The 22769-nt window shown below is 43.7% G+C and overlaps 1 protein-coding gene and 1 long non-coding RNA gene across 5 annotated transcripts in view; one reads left to right on the plus strand and one right to left on the minus strand.

The window, feature by feature from the left end:
- Positions 1–3386: 3386 nt before the first annotated feature.
- Positions 3387–21008, minus strand: LOC117879740. 2 transcript variants are annotated; one of them, XR_004646372.1, is made up of 3 exons: positions 20805–21008; positions 13217–13294; positions 3387–3624 (listed from the first exon to the last, which is right to left on the minus strand). It is a non-coding gene; the product is annotated as an uncharacterized LOC117879740 (long non-coding RNA). The 2 variants fall into 2 exon arrangements; XR_004646373.1 differs by lacking the exon at positions 3387–3624 and adding an exon at positions 6693–6842.
- Positions 21009–21102: 94 nt separating this feature from the next.
- The window catches only part of GRIP2 (glutamate receptor interacting protein 2), a 461595-nt gene continuing 459928 nt past the window's right edge, over positions 21103–22769 (plus strand). Inside the window, exon 1 of one of the 3 annotated variants that reach the window (XM_034774988.1) lies at positions 21103–21465. In XM_034774988.1, coding sequence (XP_034630879.1) covers positions 21411–21465 — 55 coding nt within the window. In that variant the 5' untranslated portion in view covers positions 21103–21410. The remainder of the gene's footprint in view (positions 21466–22769) is intronic. The other 2 variants (XM_034774985.1, XM_034774987.1) reach the window with 2 other exon arrangements.

A 22769-nucleotide genomic window follows, 5' to 3' on the forward strand; every position in this document is an offset into this window, starting at 1 on the left:
CTTCAGTCCACGAAAGCTTATGCTCTAATAAATTTGTTAGTCTCTAAGGTGCCACAAGTACTCCTGTTCTTCTTTTTGCGGATACAGACTAACATGGCTGTTACTCTGAATCTTGCAGCACAATGCGTCACTTACATAGAAGTCCTCACCTGGTCTACTTGCAGGTGCCATTCTCATGCAAACTTCTAAGCCTTACATAACTATTTTAGGAAAGAAGCTACAGAAGAACTGTATCCAGGTGAAACTGCAGGAGGAATTTTAGTAGTTACCTAAAATGGAATTTTGGCCAGGACTCCAGTGCTCACACATCTGCTCTTGCAAAAAGTGTAGTGGTATCTTCTATACTGGGAGCGGAAAAGGCCTTGGTTTGCCATCTCTGCAATATGTTGTGGAGCAAGTCAATCAATTTCATTCTTTTATACTGTATAATTTATGGACTCAAGCTATGAGATAACCATTAGCCAGCATTCCCTTCCTCAATTAACACCAGGAAGACCAACAGGCAGTAATGAAAACTTACGCAGATATGTGATTGAGCTCACAATGGCTGCAGGATTGGTCTGCATACAAGCGCTGTTTTAGGTGTGTGATTCATTGCTCTGTAGTGTGCATTCAGACAGATGATTTAAAAAGCACTCTATAAATGTCAATTCAATAGTCCCATTCTTGCTGTCTAAGAACTGACAAGCTTTTACACATGGTTTCCTCAAGAAGGCTTGATGTTAACCTCAACCTACTGGGGACTGTCTGAGTTTAGTCTCTGGCATACAAGCAATTTATCAAGGGTTTTCACGTGTATATGGTGGTTGTGGGCACCGGGGAGGACTAAAATAAGAACAGCTCTGTGAACTTTTGTGAAGCAAAACCAGATGAACCAGATTAATTTAAAAAAAAAAAGTGATGAATTTTTCAAATTCAATGTAGCTGTCTTCTTCACATTTCTGATAAGAAATTCTATGTTAAGTCTAAATAAACTAGCTTTTATAACCTAAGACTGTTTGATGGCCATGAATCCCTTAGGAATAATTGATTCAGTATGTCTCATTAGTATGCTGTTCATTTTAGCATAAAAGAGGCCTAATTGTGTTTACTTCCACGTAGCTGCATCAACACAGGAGCTTGTTTATTATTTTTGGTGAAGATAATGCTCATAGTGGATCACATTAAAGGAAATTTAAAAATAAAGTCAGTGGGAGCTAAGGAGTTCCAGCACCTTGCAGGATTCAATCCAGAATCCTGCGCGATCTTAAAATTGGCCATATGCAAAGTTAGGATTTTTTTGTATCCACTAAAATTAGAATATGTGGTGTTAAAAAATAAGTTGTAATTTTGATGGATTTTGAGACTGATGCTTATACCATAGCCGCTAGGAACAGTGAAGCCTCAAAATACAATAAAACCTGTCTCTTTTGCATCTTTGTTTTAAAAAAACATGCTTAAGATTCAAGTTATGGACAGGTAACAAACACACACTTTATAAACCCGAGGTCTCTGGTCTGGCACACCACCTTCTCCCACAACATCTCATCTCATGTACCATACACCACTTCTTTTAGGTGAGAGAAATTCCTCATGGAATTTTCAAGCTTTTTTTCCATTCATGTTCAAGTTGCTCTTAGGAAGCAATCTGTGCCACGTCAACATGCACCTTTTAAAAGTGGGTATGACGCTCCGAGGTGCAATCCAGACCAGTGAGGGGCTGTGTCCCCGGTTGCCCTGCAACCTGGGGTACCTCCCTATGCTTTTCTGCTGTACCTCCCACCCTGGGCTCCTCACGATCAGCTTAACAGCATGGAGGTAACACCCTGAGTTCTGTATAGCCACAGCTCTGACTCCAGCAGCCTGTCAACAAACACCAACCGCACTCTGGCTTCCAGCAGCCTTGGTTACTACTTACAGGATGAGCCCAAATCACTCCCAGTCCCGGACCCCCCCCCCCCCCCCCCGGAAGCCTGTGTTTTGCACTGTCCAGCCTTCTGGACAGTGCAGATATTGGGTCCATTGCCCCTTTAAGGAGATCAACATACAACAGTCTGCTACCTTAAAGGAAGTTACCCAAACAATTCACAACACTAGATTAGTTTCAATTAAAGAAAAGTTTATTTAACTACAGAGAGCTAGATTTTAAGTGAATACAAGTAAAGAGGCATTAAAGTCAGAAATGTTTACAAGAAAAAGATAAAAAACTTAAACTAGCTTTGGTTCAGAGTGAAGGCCATTACCACTTTTTCAGTACATTGCTGACCAAACTCTCAGGTCAGGATCTCCTCCCAAAGTCTTAGTCTTCTTAGGAGACAAAGAGAGATGGGTACGGCGTGATAATTTGGCATATTTTTGCCCCTCACATTTATAGTTCAGTCACCCTTTGAAATGCATTTTCGAGAGTGACCCCTAGATAAGAGTAATGAGACATGGGGTGTGGTGGGGGAGAGGTTTTTTGCTGTTTGCTAAGATGCAGATCCGTTTGTTCCTGCCCCCTTCCTTGCCAAAGAATGGCCACTTGATAGGTGACAGTCCATCAGCTTTGACACCTGGCTAGAGGCATCAACTTGTCCTTTGTCTTTGAGAAGCAGTTTACCCACTCCCAGACTTGTCTGGTAAACACACTTCAGTCATGATTTCAGCATAGGTTAATAACTTTGTCTAATGTTGCTAAATATACTTCACCATGACATTAATGACCAAGTTGTTGTTTTTCAAATGATACCTTACAAGGCATATTTTGTACAAAGATTATCACAATAGTGTGTTGGGTATGAATACAGGAGTGCATTTTGTCACAGTGGGGCACAAGAGTTTTCCCACTTTCTACTGACAACCTCTCTATACAACCAAAGGCAACCACAGCTCATTTTTAAGAAGGCTTTGTGGTAGTCCCATAGATTAAAGAACATCATGGCACAAATAGAGTTCTAACTTGTTCTGTATCTCATGATTCCATGCTAGTTCCTAATCAATATTTTTAGTGAATTTTATGTTGTAGAAACTGCCAAACTGCTACATGTTGCTAATATGCATTACCCATTACGCTGCATTTGAACTAGAAGTGGTCTTCTACTTGTACTGAATACATTTGGGGATGCATTAGGGTAGTCGTTGAAAACCAGAGGTTTTCTACTAAGATGGGCTCTTGAGGCTTGATCCTGCTTCTGTTGAAGTCATTGGGAGTTTTGCCATGGACTTCAGTGGAAGCAGAATTAGACCCTTATTCATATCTGATTGTATTTGGATACATTGCCACCATCATAGCAAAGGGAGAGAAGGAGGAGCAATTGGATTACGAAGTGAAGAATGAGCAGGGCTGCCCAGAGGGGGGCAATTTGCCCCAGGCCCCACAGGGCCCCCACAAGAATATAGTATTCTATGGTATTGCAACTATCTTTTTTATGGAAGGGGCCCCCGAAATTGCTTTGCCCCAGGCCTCCTGGGTCCTCTGGGCGGCCCTGAGAATGAGGTTCACAACACATCAAAGGAAGGAACTACATTTGATCCCCCAAACCTACAAATCTCTGTGGTTCACCTGAAGTAGAATCTGGAACTCTGGATTGTAGCGTTGTGGTTGTGGCAGTGTCAAGAATTCTCCAGTAAAAATTAAGCTGTCCCCTTCACTGGTCAAAACTGCATCTGCAGATTAGAAGTAAGGTGGGATGGATGTTCATTTAATAAAGAATGTCTCTTGTCTTTTTTTTTATTATTAAAAGACATTTTCAGTTTGATACAATCATCCGTAGATGGACATGGGTTCTGAATGAGAATGACTGTATGTTTATTTATACACTACTACTTTTGTTGTCTGAGTCTAGGTAGAAACTCAAAACCTCTGTTCAGGAGTAGCACATAAGCACTGTGTGTCTGGAACTTCTCCCTGGTAGATAAGTGCCTGCCTGAACCTTCAGCACTAGGGTAAAGGATGCTGCTATGGAGTCCTTGGGCTTCTTTCTGCTCGTAGACTATTTGGAGAGCGGACAACACAAGTATGTTATAGTTCCCAAGTTGTTTAGTGCTAAATTGAAATGAGCTGTCTTAACTAGCCTTTAACTCTCTAGTTTAAAAAAAAAAAAAAAGACCCCCCCCTGCATTTTACAGATAAGTTTATAATGCACTTAGTTAAGACAACCACAGGGTATGTCCTAAGTTTGTCTATCTCTACATATGAGAGAGGGCAACTTTTTATCCAGAAGGACCCTGAAGCACTTTATAACATACATAGAAGTGAACTGTATTTCTCCATCACTGCAACGCCGCTAGAAAGCAACAGTTTAACAGCGTGCAACAATTTTGATAGGAAATGAGAATACCATATAGACTAGAAACCAGAGGAGGAATGTAATTAAATTGTAATTTTTCTAGTAAACTTGTGTTGATATCCTTAATCTTTTATTTTTAATATTTTTGGTGGGTTCTTTGGTGAACATGGGAATATTGACCTCTACTTAAAGCACCTAAGCATGTTTTTAAGTCTCATTGGAGTCAAAGGTCCTTAACTAAGCCTGGGGTTATGTCCACGCTCAAGTGCTTTCATCACCTGGGCCCTGAAGAAGCAGGGGGAAATATCACAGTACACAGCTATATATTTTGTTTTAAAATTAAACACTCTTCACCCCACTGATAAGCCATTCAAATATTTTGTATCATGTACCCCTTTATTCTGCCATCATCAGTGACTTTTGTACCACAGGAAATAAAGGAACTTTAAGGAACTGCTCAACTTCTTGAAACTTGCCGGTCCATCCGTCCTTCCTCTCTCCAGCCATCTGTTTCTTTTGCTTTGGACAGGTGAAGTTGCTCCATCCCCGCAGCAAAATTTGGTCTGGGTGCTTCACAATCAGGTTTTCACATACATCAGAGAATTTTCATGCCTTTGCAAGCACTGATGGAACTGCCTGCACATAAATGTCTAGCCCTATAAATGAAGCTGGATTTCCAATTCCAGCTGCACATCTACAAGCCACTTTACAGACTTGCAGTTCTCTGTCTCTCCTGCACTGGGATGCCAGGCTGGAGGAAAAGCCGCCGCCTTTAGCTGCAGAGAATGCAGCATGGAGGTAAGGCTGGAGAGGAATACTACCGACTAAGTGGAGAGTCTAATGCTTTGTAATCTTGGGGCAGCAATGGGAAAAGAGGATTCAGTGTTGCCTTTTTTAAATCATCCATGGATGATTCAGCCAACTCCAAATCTCTCTTCCGAAGCCTTTGCCTACTGAGTATTAAAAATATAATTCGGATTGAGCTTTCTTAACAAAAAAAAAAAAATGGGGGCAGCACAACATTTCTTCCAATCAAATTATCTTTCCAAAGAAATCCTTGGTGAAGCCCAATTCCAATCTCTGTTACGCTGGTGAAAATCCAGAGGAACTCGAACTCCTGTTATACCAGTGTCCCTAAAACCAGAACCTGGCTTAAAAATGTAGCGTTACACTGTTGAAGTGTAGATGTTAAGTGGCAGCTACAGGATGATCTCAAATGGCTTGAAACTTTAAAAGATGTTTCTTTCCAAAGATGCTGTTTTCTAACTTCAAAGTTTAAACCCTGTTATTTTACATTCCACCAGTGACATCCTCAGGGTGATATTACCAGCTGTGTCTATAGCACTGGCACTGCCTGTGACATGATTCTGTTTCTATCCCACTGTGTTTGATAGAATTATTTTTATACCAGAAGGTTCATGGCAGCCTGCCCACAAGGTGGCAGGAATATGGGTCCTATAGAATGTCCCTTGGCCTCTTTCAATGGAACACTATTAGGCATTTACTAGCCCTGGTACAATGCCTCTGAACTGCTATTAGGGCATTAAAAATATAAATAGCTGAGAAGTGATAAATATATATTGAACCTGAAATGGGTACATGGGCAAGATTGCAGTGAACTGAAAAGTAGCAGATTCTGTTCTGGGAATCTGAGCAAACTAGCCTGAGGTTGTCTTTTGCTTTTGAGGCTGGAAATTCCTTTTAAAAATACATGCAGTGCACTTAAAAAAAAAAACAACCCTCCTTAAAATGTTTTTTCTGTTGCCATGTCAGTTATATCAACAATTGTTGACAGGGGCTTTGATGGCCAGTGCATAAGCATTATTCTGCACAATTTCTGCTTACGGAGGGTTTAGTTCTTGATGCTCAGTAACGAGGAAGTGGACTGGCCTAATTAATCAGCCTGTGGCTCCACATTTGTGATGGGATTCCTTGATGCACGGAAGTGATAAAATCAGGGTATTTGCCAGAGAAATACCATGCCCCCAGGATTATCTATCTTGCTACCCATGGTAGCAAGCATGGCTAACTGGCAACTATTATTTGGTTCAAGAACTTGCTGTTAACCTGTATATGTTTCTACATTAGAAAACATTTTAGAAATGTAGGACTTTTCATAGTGGATCAAATCATTGGTCAGTCTAGTTTAGGATCATCTCTACATCAGAGGTAAATAGCTGATCACTTAGAAGAACATGCCCCTTTGTCTTTCCCCTTCCCTTCCAACATCCATGCACCTTGAAATTTCAAGTGGCTAGGTATATTGTTTGAGTCTTGATCTGCTCATTTATTATAGCCTATGTAAACATTTTCTCAATTAGACATTTTATAGCACATTGTGGGAAGGGGGAGGAATTAGTGGGTTTTTTTTTTTAGACTCCAAACATATCAGCTGCTTTAACACCTACTGTTGAGATTATCAAATAAAGTAAAACTTGCCTAGAAAAAAGGGGTCTACCTGTTGTGAAGAAAAAGGGTCATCTGTAGGTGGTCAAAGGCTCATTCCTGGTTTCCATATGCAGCAACAGCATGGAGGTTAATCACCCCCTTTGGTAACTTGTGCTCTCTCTCAGTACAGTAGATGGCAGTACAGGCCTATTAGATCAGCATAGCACTCTTAGCAGAATTTACTCCACATCAATGAGAACATCTCTACCTTCCCATAGCCCATCCTCTCTCAAACTGCTACATTATGAGAAATAAATGGTGTTGATCTTTTATTTCCATAGTACTATAGAAATAAAATAATACTGGAAGTATGGCAAGAGAAGATCTCAAAAATGTGAGAGGGACTAACTGGTTCGGATGATGGGCTACAGTACCTTTACTATAGGTTGCCACTACCAATTCAGAATGGGTCAGTAGGAGCTAAAAGTCATTACCCCTTGATGCTTTGGTAGCCTATGTGAAATGAGCCAGTGATCGGAAGACAAGTGCTTACATCTCCAATCACCCCCATAATTGGCAGCAATTGACACCCTTGTCACTATCACAACTGGCACTGGCAGTCTCTGCAGCAAGGCTAAGGACCAAAGAGACATGGAGACTGAATTTCTCTCTCCCCCAGGGGTAACCCCACTAGAGCAGAGTTGAGGCACATCAGTGAGACAGTTTGTGGGAAGCTATCTCTGCTCCTGCCTGAGCTATTCCTTTTCTGTCACTGGATTGGAGCGCTCCAATCTCCAGGACTGTCACTCCAGCACTAAATTGGCTTAAAATAAAAACCCAGAAGGCACAAAAATGTGTCTGTGTAGCTGGCTGGCAAAGGAAATTCAAAGTAGGATTATTAATACTCTCTTAGGAATTGAAGTGAGGAACGAAACTGACCCAGGCTCTCCGCCCCTGGGGAGCTTACAATATATGTTGCATGCTATCACCGGTCCAATACAGAGGAGCAGAATGAGACAGAATTGTCATATTTCAGAGGGGATGAAAATTACATTGGGTTAAGGTCCATGCTGGATCAATGCCAAGAAATGACTCTACTAAACTAAGGATCCACAAAGACTTTAAAGTCCAATATTCTGCAGAACATCAGAGCAGGATATTATGTGAGTGTCAGTAGAAGGCTGGGGGTAACCTCAGTTCTCTCACTCCATCATAACACTTTGCTTTCACTCCAGTTGTGTTGAGGTATTAGAACATGAAATCACATCATCCTGATTACTGCTTTGCTTCCCATCCCCTCCAGACATACACACCACTTCCAATATAATTTTAGTCATTCTCTTGAACTAACTTCAAGCTCCCCCCACCCCTTTTTGAAATGGTTTGATATGTTCATATAAAATTCTAACCATTAGTGAGATACTGAGAGCTAAAATCTATGTCAGAATGAAAGGGGTGCAGAAGTACTGATGGATCAGTGCATATAGTTTCTGGACTAGTACATTTGTCTAACCACTTCTGGACTGGCAATCAGAAAAAGAAAAGTACCTTAGTGGATTGGGGTATAGGTGCCTGAACCCCAGGCTACAGAGTGTCTGTGTCTCTCTCTCTCCCACTGTGGGTAAATAGTCATTAGGCCAGTGAAACAGTCAGTGGGTGCATGCACATGAGAGAGACTCTGTAGCCTGGTGGTAAGGGCCCCTGCCTGGGAGATAGGAGACCTAGGGTCCAGCCCCCTGAGCCAATCATTCTTGAATTATTTCAGAGTAGCAGCTGTGTTAGTCTGCATCCGCAAAAAGAACGGGAGTACTTGTGGCACCTTAGAGACTAACAAATTTATTTGAGCATAAGCTTATATATAACCTTCAAGTCAGCGGCACTGCTGTGGGTACCCGCATGGCCCCACAGTATGCCAACATTTTTATGGCTGACTTAGGGGACGAGAGCTAAGGAAGCGTTGTTCTAACGCCCCTACTCTACTTGCACTACATTGATGACATCTTCATCATCTGGACCCATGGAAAAGAAGCCATCAAGGAATTCCACCATGATTTTAACAATTTCCATCCCACCATCAACCTCAGCCTAGACCAATCCACACAAGCGGTCCATTTCCTAGACACTATTGTGCTAATAAGCAATGGTCACATAAACACCACCCTATACCGGAAACCTACTGACCACTATACTTTCCTACATGCCTCCAGCTTCCATCCAGGACACATCACACGATCCATTGTCTACTGCCAAGCTCTAAGATACAACTGCATTTGCTCCAATCCCTCAGACAGAGGTAAACATCTACAAGAGCTCTATCAAGCATTCTTAAAACTACAATACCCACCTGCTGAAGTGAAAAAATGGATTGACAGAGCCAGAAGAGTACCCAGAAGTCACCTACTACAGGACAGGCCCAACAAAGAAAATAACAGAACGCCACCAGCCGTCACCTTCAGCCCCCAACTAAAAGCTCTCCAGCGCATCATCAAAGATCTACAACCTATCCTGAAAGATGATCCCTCACTCTCACAGATTTTGGGAGACAGGCAAGTCCTCGCTTATAGACAGCCTCCCAACCTGAAGCAAATACTCACCAGCAACCATACACCATACAACATAAACACTAACCCAGGAACCTATCCTTGCAACAAAGCCCGATGCCAACTCTGTCCACATATCTATTCAAGGGACACCATCATAGGATCTAATCACATCAGCCACACCATCAGGGGCTCGTTCACCTGCACATCTACCAACGTGATATATGCCATCATGTGCCAGCTCTGCCATACAAATTGGCCAAACCAGACAATCTCTACGCAAAAGAATAAATGAACACAAATCTGACATCAGGAATCATAACATTCAAAAACCAGTGGGAGAACACTTCAACCTCTCTAACCACTCAGTGACAGACTTGAAGGTGGCAATTTTGCAACAAAAAAACTTCAAAAACAGACTCCAAAGAGAGACTGCTGAACTTGAATTAATATGCAAATTAGATACAATTAACTTAGGTTTGAACAGAGACTGAGAATGATTGGGTCATTACACTAATTGAATCTATTTCCCCATGTTAAGTATCCTCACACCTTCTATGGGTCATCTTGATTATCACTTCAAAAGTGTTTTTTTTTCCTCCTGCTGATGATAGCTCATCTCAATTGATTGGCCTCTTATAGTTGGTATGGCTACTTCCACCTTTTCATGTTCTCCGTATGTATAAATATCTTCTGTGTGTTCCATTCTATGCATCCGATGAAGTAGGTTGTAGCCCATGAATGCTTATGCTCAAATAAATTTGTTAGTCTCTAAGGTGCCACAAGTACTCCTATTCTTGAATTAATCATCCACAGTGGAACAGCTTCAACAGAAGCGTCTCTGAGAGCCCCACATCAGAATATCCCACAGGACAGTGGTTAAAGCACTCTCCTGAGAGAGGATTTGAGCAGGGTCTCCCACCTTTCTCCCACTTGGGCAGAAGGGGAAATTAACCTGGCTCTCCCTCATCCCAGGTGAGCACTCGAGCCACTGGGCTAAAAGTTATAAGGTGGGTGGCACCATCTCCTTCTCCTGCCGTTGTGCGCAGATGCTGAAACTCATTTGTACAAGCCATTTCTAAGGCACTTGAGCCCCCTGACTCCAGGAGACAGGTGCCTGTTTGTGGATACCTAGGCAGAGAGAGGTGCCTCCCTGCAGCCCTGGCTCAGGTGCTTATCTCCAAGAGAGGGGTTAGGCTTAAGACACTATTCTCTTGTCAGCATCTCCCATGGCTAGCTTAGGCAGTTCCTTGTCTAGTGCGGTGGCTTTTGTGGATTGCATTCTAAGGCCCCTATCTCTCTCTCTGTTCTTTGTATAGGGAGGCTAAGCGCTTAACTCCGGCTTTGGGGATCACGGTGGTGTGCCTGTGATTCTTCTTCAGCGTTGTGACGCCTACGTCCTTTTGTGGATCGGAGACAAAATGTTTTAATATCCGCTGTTAATGGAGGTGGCTGCCTTTATATAAGATACAAGATCTGACGTTGCTTACGGTGAAGTGTATGGTAAATACACCAATCATTATCACTCCAATAGCTCAGTAGGCAGAGTGGCCAAGGTGTCCATTGTCCTCACCACTGAGTTTTTAATGACATCTCAGGAAGGAGTCTGTATGTTCTTGGCCTGGCAGGCCTGGCTGTTGTTTGTAAGGAGGCCTAGGAGCTGCTGCGAATTGGGTCACCATGTGGAAGTGTCACAGGCATTAGAATGCTCCCAGAAGATGATCGAGATCCAGCTGAGGAACGTCTTTACTTGCAGGGCTGGCAGCCCAGAGACACGTGCCAATTGGGAGAGTGGCTCAGCAGGTGTAGAACAGACGTACTCAGCAAGGGCTTATTCCCCCTCAAGTGAAAATGTTTATAAAGCTGAGATCAAACGAAAAAAATCACGTACTAACGGGAAACTTTCCCAGACTGGGGTTCAGCCAAGTCATAGAGCTGAAGGCCAGAAGGGCCCACCAGATCATCTAGTGTGACCTCCTGTATATCACAAGCTACCAACACCATTTGGCACCTACTCACTAAACCCAACAACCTATGACCTGAGTGTGGAGTGCTGACTTCTCATATGCAATGCCCCTCGCTTTTGCAATTAGCTGATTTATGGAACTTCCCCCGAGCACCTGTGCAAGAAGAAGCTGAGTTGAGGTGAAACCCTTCTGTACTAGGTAGCGGTTAATGCCGCTGAACCTTGTAAAAATCTGCATCGCTGGAGGGAATGCTGTATAATTGTACAGGGAGCTTGACAACTGTGGTAAACCCATTTTTAGTTGTATGTTTTACAATGGATATAATTGCACCCATCAGCAAGGGCCAAATGTGGACTGGTGTAAGCAGGTGCAACTTCTTTCCTGTCCCCATGTCTGAATGTGAGGTTGAAAGTGGATGGGGGAGAGAGAGAAGGAGATAGGAGGAGTTAATAGAGAAGAAGGAAGGAAAAGAAGGGGGATATTGAAAGGATTGCGTGAGGAAGATGTCCACTGGCAACCTTGTGACTGTTCCAAACAGAAAAACAACTGGACCAGTAGCTGTTGTCCCCTATATTATATAATTACAAGCAAACGTTAATGGTGTTAAGCAATTGTGTCAGCAACTAGTGCTTCAAGCGCTTTGCTGACTACTTGGAATAGGAGACTTTATAGACTAACATGGTCAGTCACCTCAGTGTATTGAATTACTAGAATCTGCCTCAGCAGACCTGAAATCAATACACAGCAGCTGCATTGGAGCTGGGTGCACAACACTATTATAAACAATACAGTGTTAGCAGGAAAAAAGACAGTCCTCTCTGGCTTGCTTAAACACTGATGTTTTCGAGTAAGCACTGACCAAGACACAGGCTCCTCTGGCTTTGCCTTGCTCTCCGCCATAGTCTTACAGGCCCATAACCTTTAGTGTCAGTGAATAATTGGAAGTAAGACGTGTGGAACTTCTGCAATGCTGTACTACAGTCGTCAGCTGTCGGGGGACAAGATTACATTGAAGTGGGAAACAGCATTGCAGAACAAATCCTGTTAAGACTCTCTAATAGATCCCAGGGTGTTATCCTGTTGGAATGGCTCAGCAGAATCCAAACAGCTCTGCTGCTGTAAGGTCTGTAGTGTAGACATCGCATGTCTGTAGACATGTTTGCAGACACCATCAGCCCTGGCCACAAGTGCTGATCGACTACAGACAGGCCGTGTGATAATGAGAAGAGGCTGAGCTGACAGAGTGTTTTTCAGAAATAAGCAAAGAGATCTGTGTGTGGTTAGTTGGTTGGTTAAAAACAACAACAACAAAAAATCAACCCACTCTGACTTTCACTCTGTTTTCATAGAATATCAGAGTTGGAAGGGACCTCAAGAGGTCATCTAGTCCAACCCCCTGCTCAAAGCAGGACCAATTCCCAGCTAAATCATCCCAGCCAGGGCTTTGTCAAGCCGGGCCTTAAAAACCTCCAAGGAAGGAGACTCCACCACCTCCCCAGGTAACGCATTCCAGTGTTTCACCACCCTCCTAGTGAAATAGTTTTTCCTGATATCCAACCTGGACCTCCCCCACTGCAACTTGAGACCATTGCTCCTTGTTCTTTCGTCTGCCACCACTGAGAACAGCCGAGCTCTATCCTCTTTGGAACCCCCCTTCAGGTAGTTGAAGGCTGCTATCAAATCCCCCCTCATTCTTCTCTTCTGGAGACTAAACAATCCCAGTTCCCTCAGCCTCTCCTCATAAGTCATGTGCTCCAGACCCCTAATCATTTTTGTTGCCCTCCGCTGGACTCTTTCCAATTTTTCTACATCCTTCTTGTAGTGTGGGGCCCAAAACTGGACACAGTATTCCAGATGAGGCCTTACCAGTGTCGAATAAAGGGGAACGACCCTGGCTGGCAGGCAGCCTTCTTGCTTCAACAACAAGAACCTTTTTGGGTCCTTATCTTGCAAGACCCTCATGGTATGGACACACTGGAGAGTACCCATGAACTGATCTTAGCCCTTTGCTGCTCATGCTGTAGTTCTCATGTACAGCAGGGATGGTACTGTGTGTGTGCGTGAAATAACTTACCTCTTGCTGAAGGCAACTTAACTGTTGCTGTGCCCTCTGGAAACACAGCAGGCAAATAGATATGTTTCCACTTCCATCCTGTAGGAACAAAGGGTGATGATGATTATATCCTGATTCAATTGCTTGGGGACACATTTCTTGACCCCATAGTGGTTTCCTATGGTTTGTTGTGGGTGCTTGTGAACAAAGCTTATACTTGTGCATAAACTCTCGGTAATGTAAGATGATTCTGTACTTTTACACAAGTATCTTGGATGGATAAGGTTTTCTCAGCCACAGTTGAAAGGCACAAAATGTAGATTTGGTTTAGAGGGGGGAAAAAAAAAGCTTCAATAGGAATGTCTTCATGAAACTACTCTTTAAAATTCCAGCGAACCCTGTATGCATTCCCCCGCAGTGTTTGCAACCCAAGCATTGCAGCAGTGTGATTGTGTATGAGAACCTAACAATGAAACATAGGCTTTGTCTACACTTAAAACTTACACCAGCATAGCTCTGTTGGTCAGGGGTGTGAAAAAGCCTCACTCCCTACCGACACAGCTATGCCAACAAAACCCCCAGTGTAGATGCAGCTATGTTGACAGAAGACTCAGGGAGGTAGTGTTCCTACGCTGGCAGCAAAGCTCCCTCACTCGGTGTAAACTGCCTCTATACTGGGGGGCTCCGCCGGAACAGGGTCTGCAGCATAGACATAGTTCCACTCTACACAAATGTGAAACTGACTAGTGTATTATTGTCCATGCTGAGTGAAGTGCAAAATGTAAATAACCTGCACCAGTAAATAAATTTTGTATCAATCTTGCATGTTGTCAGTAACAAAATGAAGGTGATTTGATATTTACAGTGATTTTTAGCTGGTAGTATTACCTTTCAAGGTATGTGATTTACACAGCAAATGTGAATCACTGCTTTAGATGAACCAGTTGGTTTTTTCAAGGCACAGCCCCACATAGGAGGGAGTTGTAACAATAGCCACTGAAATAAATTGATTCTGACCCCCTGTTCTGTAACAAGGGTATTAACCTTTTGTAACCATGACCCTTTAACATATACACAGAACTTATTTTGAGACAAGCCTTGGAAGGTTTTGACAAAGAGGAAGGAGCTGGGAATTCCACTGTGGTGCCTCTTACCTGACCTCATATATGCTGATGACATAATACTCTTTGCTACCACCATGGATGCAATGCAACAAATGTTGTAGTCTTTGAAAACAGTTAGTGAGGAATATGGACTATTTCTGAATGCGACAAAACAAAATGCATGTATGGTGACATGACTAACAAAAATGAGATGCATGCAGACATCACGATTAATGGACAAGCTGTAGAGGCAGTACATTAATTTAATTATCTGGATCATATATATCCAATCAAGGAGGCTGGGTTCCAAAGAAATCAGAAGTAGTAGGGATGACTTCTCAGATATGGCCTCCTTTAAGAAAGTGTGTGTGTGTGTGGGGGGGGGAAATGTGGCATCTTGAAATTGGTGAAAAGCCTAATTTTTTTCCATAGTGATTTATGGCTTTGAATCATGGGAAGTTAATGCTGCTGACAAGAAGAAAACTGAAGCTTTTGAAATATGGTGCTGGTGAAGACTCCTGCATATCTCCTGGACAGAAAAATATATGAATGCTGATGTTTGAAATATTATGGGAGAGAAGCAGACCCTGATGTTGGAGATCAACAGATGCAAACTTTTGTCACGTTATGTGTAGAAATAGAAATAACCTTGTGAAAGTTTATTATCGAAGGAGTGGTAGAGGGTCATTGTAGTAGGGAATGACCAGCAAGGAGATGGACTGATCATTTGCAGATCACTGGAAGGTCAGTTGCTGAGTGCTCCAAGTTAGCAATCGTGAAGGCTTCTGAAAATTCTGCTGTGATGTTACCTATATTTGGACTTACTTACTTTTAACAAGGACTCATTTCACGTGGCTGGGGCCTGGAAATAAACATTTTCTTAATACAGCAGAGTGGAGGCAGATTGCTGCATGACAAACTTCTGGAGAGATCCTGCTTTACTCAGACACAAAGCTTCCTGGAGTTCTGGGGAACATGACTAATCCATCACTCTGTAAAGATGCAGGGTGCACTTCCTCTCCATCCCCACCCAGGGCCAGCCAAACTAGCCAATGAAGGAGTAGCCTCACCTGACTGAGCCTCTCCTGGTGAGATTTTCATTCAAATTTTTCAAATGAGATTGGTTTGGGGGATAATAATCCAAACTCCATGGAGCTTATCTGAAATGAAGCTTTGATTGTGTCCTTCTGTCAGCCTCAGCGCCATGAACTTGGCTATAACTGTCTACGCAGGCCTTCCAGCTGCACAGCACAAGCTCCCAATGCCATGCACAAAGAACAGCCCTTCTCAGCAAAACAGCTTGTACCACTATGAGGACTTCCTGGCTTTTATGCTGTGTCTTGCGGTCTGCCTGGGTCCTCCTTTAGCAAGGAGGGGATGCACCAGGCAAGCGTGAAGGCACACGAGGACATATTCAGTACCATCAGCAGCTGACATGAACTAGTCACCAGGTCCCGGTGCATGTCATCCAGGAGAAATCATTTGTCTGACAACAACCCTTGCAGTATGTTGTACCCAGCTGTAGCGTGCACTTACAAGTCAATGCCACCTGCTAGGCTTATGTCAGTGTCATCGCAGTACCCAGGCCGACCTTATTCTTTCAGCTAGGTATTCTAAAAATGCAGCACTGATTCTAGAAGCCATGTGGGTAGAACACAGCTCAAGAGATGTATCCAATCAGCACTTCTCAAAATTTCCATTTGCCTGAAAAATCCCTCTGTGACCAGTTGGTGGTGGTTGCCAGTGAAAGGATAGAACCTTCTACCACCAGGCTGGGGCACTGATTCAGTACCGACTCAGAGGGAAGATTTTTGAGGAAAAGCCAGAATGCAGCAAAAATGTTAGTAGCTCAATAGGTAGCAGTTTCCTATTCAAGCACTGACACATTGATTTCAGGGGTACAGTGTTATGCTCACATTGGACGCGTTTGCAAATCCCAGCCTAGTAGCATTGGTACTTTAATTGTAATGACTATAGCACCTACAATTGTAAAACTCATAAGGTTCTAGTTGAAAATATTGCTCTGCCTCTTGTATCTGTACAGTATTTATTTCCTTGGCACTCAACTGTTTTAAAAGGTAGACACTTGTCATCTTCATGTTCACCCTTTCAAACAGCACATTTCTGAAAACTCTCATTGACTTCAGAGGGAGCAGAGTTGGGCCACCATGGACCATTTTTGAAAATCCTTTCCTAATACTGCACTTTTCCTGTGAATATTTTTGAGCAGTCCATAAATGCTGAATAAGCCTCACAAAAGCCCTGTGAGGTAAGTAAGTATTGTACCCAATTAACAGATGGAGAGAGACTAAGGCACCAAAAGGTTAAGCACTTGCCTAGGTCAATAGTGGAGCCAGAATATAATGCCACAGTTCAGAACTCCACTTCCATGTTTTAACTACTAGAAAACATTGTCTCCTTTCATTAGCATTTAATTTGGTGTGATACTGGTCTTTCTAACCTTTTTGTTGTCAGCTAGAACATTTGGTGTGCATCTGCAAGTTAGGGTGACGTTCACTGATCAAATTCAGCGAAAGAATTCTGATTTACTGGAGCTCCCCAAGTTATCACGTACTTTTGCACCCAAACTACAGAGGATTGTTAAAAGCAAACTGCTGCACGCTGTCACATTCACTGTAAAGAAGCCAAGAGATTTCTGCATGTCAGATTTCCAGCTGGTGACAAGAGGGGGATTCATCGCTACATTATAATTCCAGTTATCTGTAGAACTCAGATGTGGATACCCAAAGACCATTTTTGCAGATCACGGCTGCATGCGGATCCAAATTTTATACCCAAAGCACTGCAAATCTGTGGATCATTGTTGCAGATCACAGACTGGATGCGGATGCAAAATTTGTAGGGCTCTAATTATCTGAACCACAGTGTGTTCCTTTGTAGCACTATGTTAGGTTACAGCCCTTCCATGCATCCGAACGCCTGGTTAGCGAAAAGTTTCCACTCCCCCTGTCTAGTATCTAGACAGGATACTAGGCTAGATGCCCCCCCGTACATTTGGATAAACGGGAGTTTACTGTATTGGGGTTGCAGTCTAGCTATTCCTCCAGTAGCAGGTCAGACAAGAAATGTACCCCTCCCCTTCATCAGCTGTGATTCCACATAACCACCCCATCCTCTGTAATCTTCGCTGCTGTGCTGCCACTAGGGGATGTGCCAGAGTTTGAGAGATAGCGGTGCGGTTACTGCCAGCTGATGTTCATCATGAAATGTCCCTTAGAACTGGCAACGGTGAAAAAGAGAGGCACGCTGCACACCTTTGCTTACAGACTATACTAGCTGATTTTCTAAAATATATATCTTCAGTTGCCAGCATCTAGATATATTTCCCACTTGGGGATGATGGATAGCTCCAGCAGTTAGAAATTATTGGCAAAGGGAGCAATGTTTGTGGTAATTCACTGCATCACCATGTTGGGAACTTGGGTTCAGTTCCTGGGCTTGACTGCTTACTGCCTAAGGCCTCAGTCCCGCAACCATTTACGCATGTGCTTAACTTTAGACATGTGAGTAGTCCTATTGAATTCAATAGGATTACTCATGTGAGTAAAATTAAGCATGTGCTTAAATGTTTGCAGGATCAAGGCCTAAGTCTGCAGGAACTGATGATGTCACTCCTCTTTGAAAAGAGGGGGACAGTCTTGTGTTCACTACCACTCGCTCCTCAGGCCCATACAGGTGTGACATTCAAAAGGAATCCTCTTCAGTCAGGGGATGGTAGCTGCAGCACTGGTTCCTTGAGAAGGCAGGGAGATTAAAGTGTCTGTGTGTGAAAGTCCTTCACGTTTCACAAGGATGCAGAGGAATGTGGCTAATTGGTTTGGCGGTGGGCTATGTTATCCATCCACCTTATGTTGCCCTTAAAACAATTGGCTTCTACACTACACATTATAAACATTGCTCAGCTCCGAGATCTAACCAAACGATGGTGGGTGAAGTTACTGCTACCTCAGCAGCAATCATGGGTCTCCTAGCTGCAGACTTGGATCACCTGATGATTACCTGTTCTGTTCTTTCCCTCTGGCATTGGCCACTGTCAGAAGACAGGATACTAGGCTAGATGGACCTTTGGTCTGACCCAGTAGAGCTGTTCTTATGTTCTCTTTTCCCTTTCTTACCCAAAGGGAAAACAAAACTGCAATTCCTTTCTCCTACCTCCCCCAGCTAAGCTGAAATAGACAGGCACCCTAGGTTACTGTGTCCCCATAGTGCTGCAGCTGTCCCAACCATCCAAAGTGGGCCAGATGGGAGAGCTCTCTGTAACACAAACTGGCGGATCTACTGCACCCTACCTTCTGGGGTCTGAGGGAGAATTTGGTCCATAATCTTATAAGGTTACAACTGCCATTACACACATTAGAATAGCTACCACCGTGAAGGCAGAGATATACATGAAGGCCTACCAGTGCTTATAAAAGGCCTGACAAAGAACAAAAAGCCTGCCAGTCCCTACTAAGAAATGTTGCCCTCAGGAAATTAAAAATGTGAACATCGTGGCATACTCAATAAATGTCTCCTTTGTAACTGCATATTCAAGAATGAACAAAACTCTGGCATCCTTAAAAAAATAAAAATAAATAAATAAATCAGAGGTGGTTTTTAACCATCCCCCAATTTTTTAAATACTTGTGAATAGTCATTACAATTGGAACAAAATATATAAACGTTGGTCCAAGTCATGCAACTTTACATAAGTAATTTCAAATATGTAGTCCTACTCACATGAGCAAAGTGTTACATACAGGCATGTTAGCAGGATTGGGACATAGGTGCAGAATCAGGGCTTTAGAGACAATTTTTGGATATGTCTTCACTGCAAAGTGAAGGTGTTACTGTAGCACAGGTAAGCACAGCTGGACTGACTTTAATTAAGCTAGCACAGGTAACAGTAAGAGTAAAGACATGGTGACATAGGCTAGCAACAAGAGTATGTACCCAGGGTCCCTGATGGACTCATGCTTGGGTTGCTAGCTTGTGTCACTACATCTTTGCTACTATTGTTTCCTGTGCTAACTTGTTTAAAGCTAGCATGGGTATGCCTACTTGTGCTACAATCACACCTTTGTGGTAAAGACACACACAACATGTCAGATTAAAGGGATACATTCAATTTAGTTATTTATCAAACTTCTTTCCCTATGTTACTAATAACTTCTTAGTTTATGAGGTGAAAGAATTTTGAGTGTCCTAGTTACTGGTCACTCTTTGTGCTCCTCATTTACTCTTTGAATTTTGTTCAGGTCAGACAGTGAAAATCGATGTTTCACTTTTTGTTTATAGACAGTTTCACTTTCAGGGTTTGAGTTTCAGACATGCTAGGAAATGCTTATGTTCAAAATCAATTATATTAATTAATCATGCAAATATTTCTCTTGGTCTCAGGTTTTCATTATAAAATGTAAATGTTGATCAATATTTAAAGGGACACCATCAACTTAAAATCAGTCTGATTGATTTGTAACCTACCATTGTTACAAGTGATGCCTCAGATTAGAGAAAAAGAGAACAGAAAAATATTTTTCTTTTAAAAGATCTGTTTACATTGTGCATTTGATAACACATGGTAAAATAGATAGTCCCCTGTTGTTTATGTGGGTTTTCACACTGCAGCAGGGGAGAGAAAATAATGGAGAAAAAATAAGAAAATGTGGAGGTAAAGCCAGGAAAATTAGCAGGAGCGAACTAAGAAGCAGGTAGAAGAACAGGAGTACTTGTGGCACCTTAGAGACTAACAAATTTATTAGAGCATAAGCTTTCGTGGACTACAGCCCACTTCTTCGGATGCATATAGAATGGAACATATATTGAGGAGATAGATAGATATATACACACATACAGAGAGCATAAGAAGCAGGTGTAGTTCCTTTAACTACTTTTAACTCGCTTATTCAGATAGACTAGATTGCAAGCTGACAGTGTCCATTGAAATGGTTTGATCAGAGAGAAAATACCTAATTAAAATAGCGTGTGATGGGGGGTTGTTTTTTGGTCTAACACCTCTGGAGTCGCGGGGGGGGGCTGAATAATCTGCAACGTGCGCTCTTCGACGACCTGATGCCACACACCTGCGATGGGGCTGGGACGGCAGTAGCCTCATTTGTGCTCCGCAGATTGGGTAGCTGGGTATGTTTTCCCTCTCTCAGTTGACGAACAAACCAGGCGATGATACAATTATCAAAGGCAAAACTCAGAGGCATCGCTCCCTATAATCGTGCGAGCTGCGGCTGGTGTAATCAGTAATCTCTGGCAGCGCAGACAGTGGTTTCAGGCCCTCAGTCGCAGCTCCCGTTTAGACACAAATGGTCCATGCGCTTCCCACGGAGAGACCAAAGCGCTCTTTGTCTCTTCCTCCCTCCCCCGGCCCCCCTTGGAATTCTCCGGGGTGCACCCTCCTGCGATGCACAGGGCTCCCCAAATTAACCCCCCTGCACGGGGCAGAGGAAAATCACGCCCAACCCTGGGGGAAAGGCTCATCCGGCTGCTCTTACCTGCTCAGCTGTGGGAAACAGAGTGACTCGGATACAGCCTGGAGCCGGACTGTACTACCTCGGGCACCTCCTGCCGGGAATCGCAGCCCCAGCGGCTCGCAGCTAGGATCTCCCCGCAGGACAGCCCCCGCCCCCCCGGGGGGACCCGGTAGCAGCTCGTGCGTCCCTAGCCAGAGGCTTTGCGAAGGGAGAAAGGAAATTAACTATTGTGTCGCTCCCCTGGCTTCTCCTGCCACTTAGTACGATCCCCACCCCCACGCTGGGAACCGCAGCTCCCGTGGCTACATTAAGGGCAGTAGAAAGCCACAGTCCCATGCCATGGGCCAGGAGAGGATCGTCTGAAGCAGCACTAGCCAGGGGCACGGCGAGGTGTTTCATTTGCTCCCCTCTCTCACTGCACCCCCCTCCCCATCCTTGTTCCCGCACAAGCACTGATGGAGCACATTGCACATCAATGTCTAGCCTTGTAAAGCCCTCGGTCTCGCCGCTGCTCGCTGCGCTGTACCCACAGCACTTCTGGAGTGGGGGCGGGGGCCCTGTACAGACTTGCAGAAGAAGGAAAAAAAAGGCCCCCTCGCCTCCTCGGCAGGTTGCTCCGGTGCCGGGATGCCAGGCTGGAGGAAGAATCTGACCCTGTGTCTGCAGAGAATGCAGGAGGAAGGTAAGGCTGGCTACAGCACGAGGGGGGAATGCTACGGGGGGGGGGGGGGGGGTTGCACCGCCCCGAGAAAACCCCCGGGGGGTTTTTTGGGGGGGTTGGGGGGGGGTGTGTGGGGGGGGGGGGGGGTTGTCTGTTTCTTTGTCTCTGGAGGGATGCTTGAAAATGCAGCCTCTCTTTTGAGGCCCCTGTTTGAACTGCGTGTTTACAATTGTTCTGGTAGGGATCCCCCCCCCCCCCAAAGAATACAAATCACTTTGAGCCCTGTTTGGTGATTACCTGTTTGCAAGGAACAGCAGCATAAATCAGATGTCTGATGCACTGGCTGAGGGGGTGAAATAGACCAAATGCCAATAAACTTTAAAGCAGCCCCTCTGTCCTCCATCCATCATTCTGGGTGTAAGATTGGCGGTGGTGCGCAGTTACTTGTGTTTTGAGTGTTGGGAGAAGAGATGAGAGAGGGGAAATCGAATATTTATTTTTGGCAGCAGAGTAGCATGCAGCATCTTGCATGTAACTTTCTAAAGCTGCTGCTGCTTCCAAATGGCAATTATTCTCAGTGCTTAACTTCAAACAGGAATATGGGTCTTGTGAATTTCACTGTGGTCCTGCAGGCTTACTACTACTCATATTATCTTTCATACTATTACTCACAGCATCTGGGAATTATGTTCTACAGTGTGATGTTAAATTAATGTTGGCTCTGCAGCTCATAAAAGTTGGAAGGAAACTCCCACAAGGTGGCAGAACCTAAAGAATGTTTAAAATCTTACACGCCAGTTTATTTTGGTTCATGGGGAGTATGTATGAATGGGGATGATAGTGTTGAGGACAGTACCTCTGTCAGAAATGGAGTATAATTCTGTCTCGAGCCCATGACTGGTTTCAGGGAGTTAACCTGAGACAAGCTTTTAGGATCAGAGATGAGCAGGAATTCCTTTTCTGGTTGCCTTTGCAGCTTCTCCTTTCAATGTCGCCCCTCAGCTTCTTTGCTACAGTTGGTTAGCAGTGAGTTGTGTTGCAATGCCAAGCAGGGCTCAAGAATGATTTAAAGCATTACAGTTGCACCAAGTGAGTAATGCAGAAATCAAAGACTTTTCAACCCTGTTGGTTACCAGACATAGAAACAAATTTCACTGTTACCTGCTTTGTGACGTGTCAGGTTTGAATTGTTAAACTGATATATTTAGTGAGTCTTTTTTCTGATGCTACTTATCTCTTTCTTGCACTCTGTTTCAAGATAACAGCATATTGTTTTTAACCTCTTGAGTCCACTGCTTCCATGTACTTGGACTCCAGGCTCATTA

The sequence above is a fragment of the Trachemys scripta genome, chromosome 7 (genome assembly GCF_013100865.1).
Source record: "Trachemys scripta elegans isolate TJP31775 chromosome 7, CAS_Tse_1.0, whole genome shotgun sequence".
Taxonomy (NCBI): domain Eukaryota; kingdom Metazoa; phylum Chordata; order Testudines; family Emydidae; genus Trachemys; species Trachemys scripta.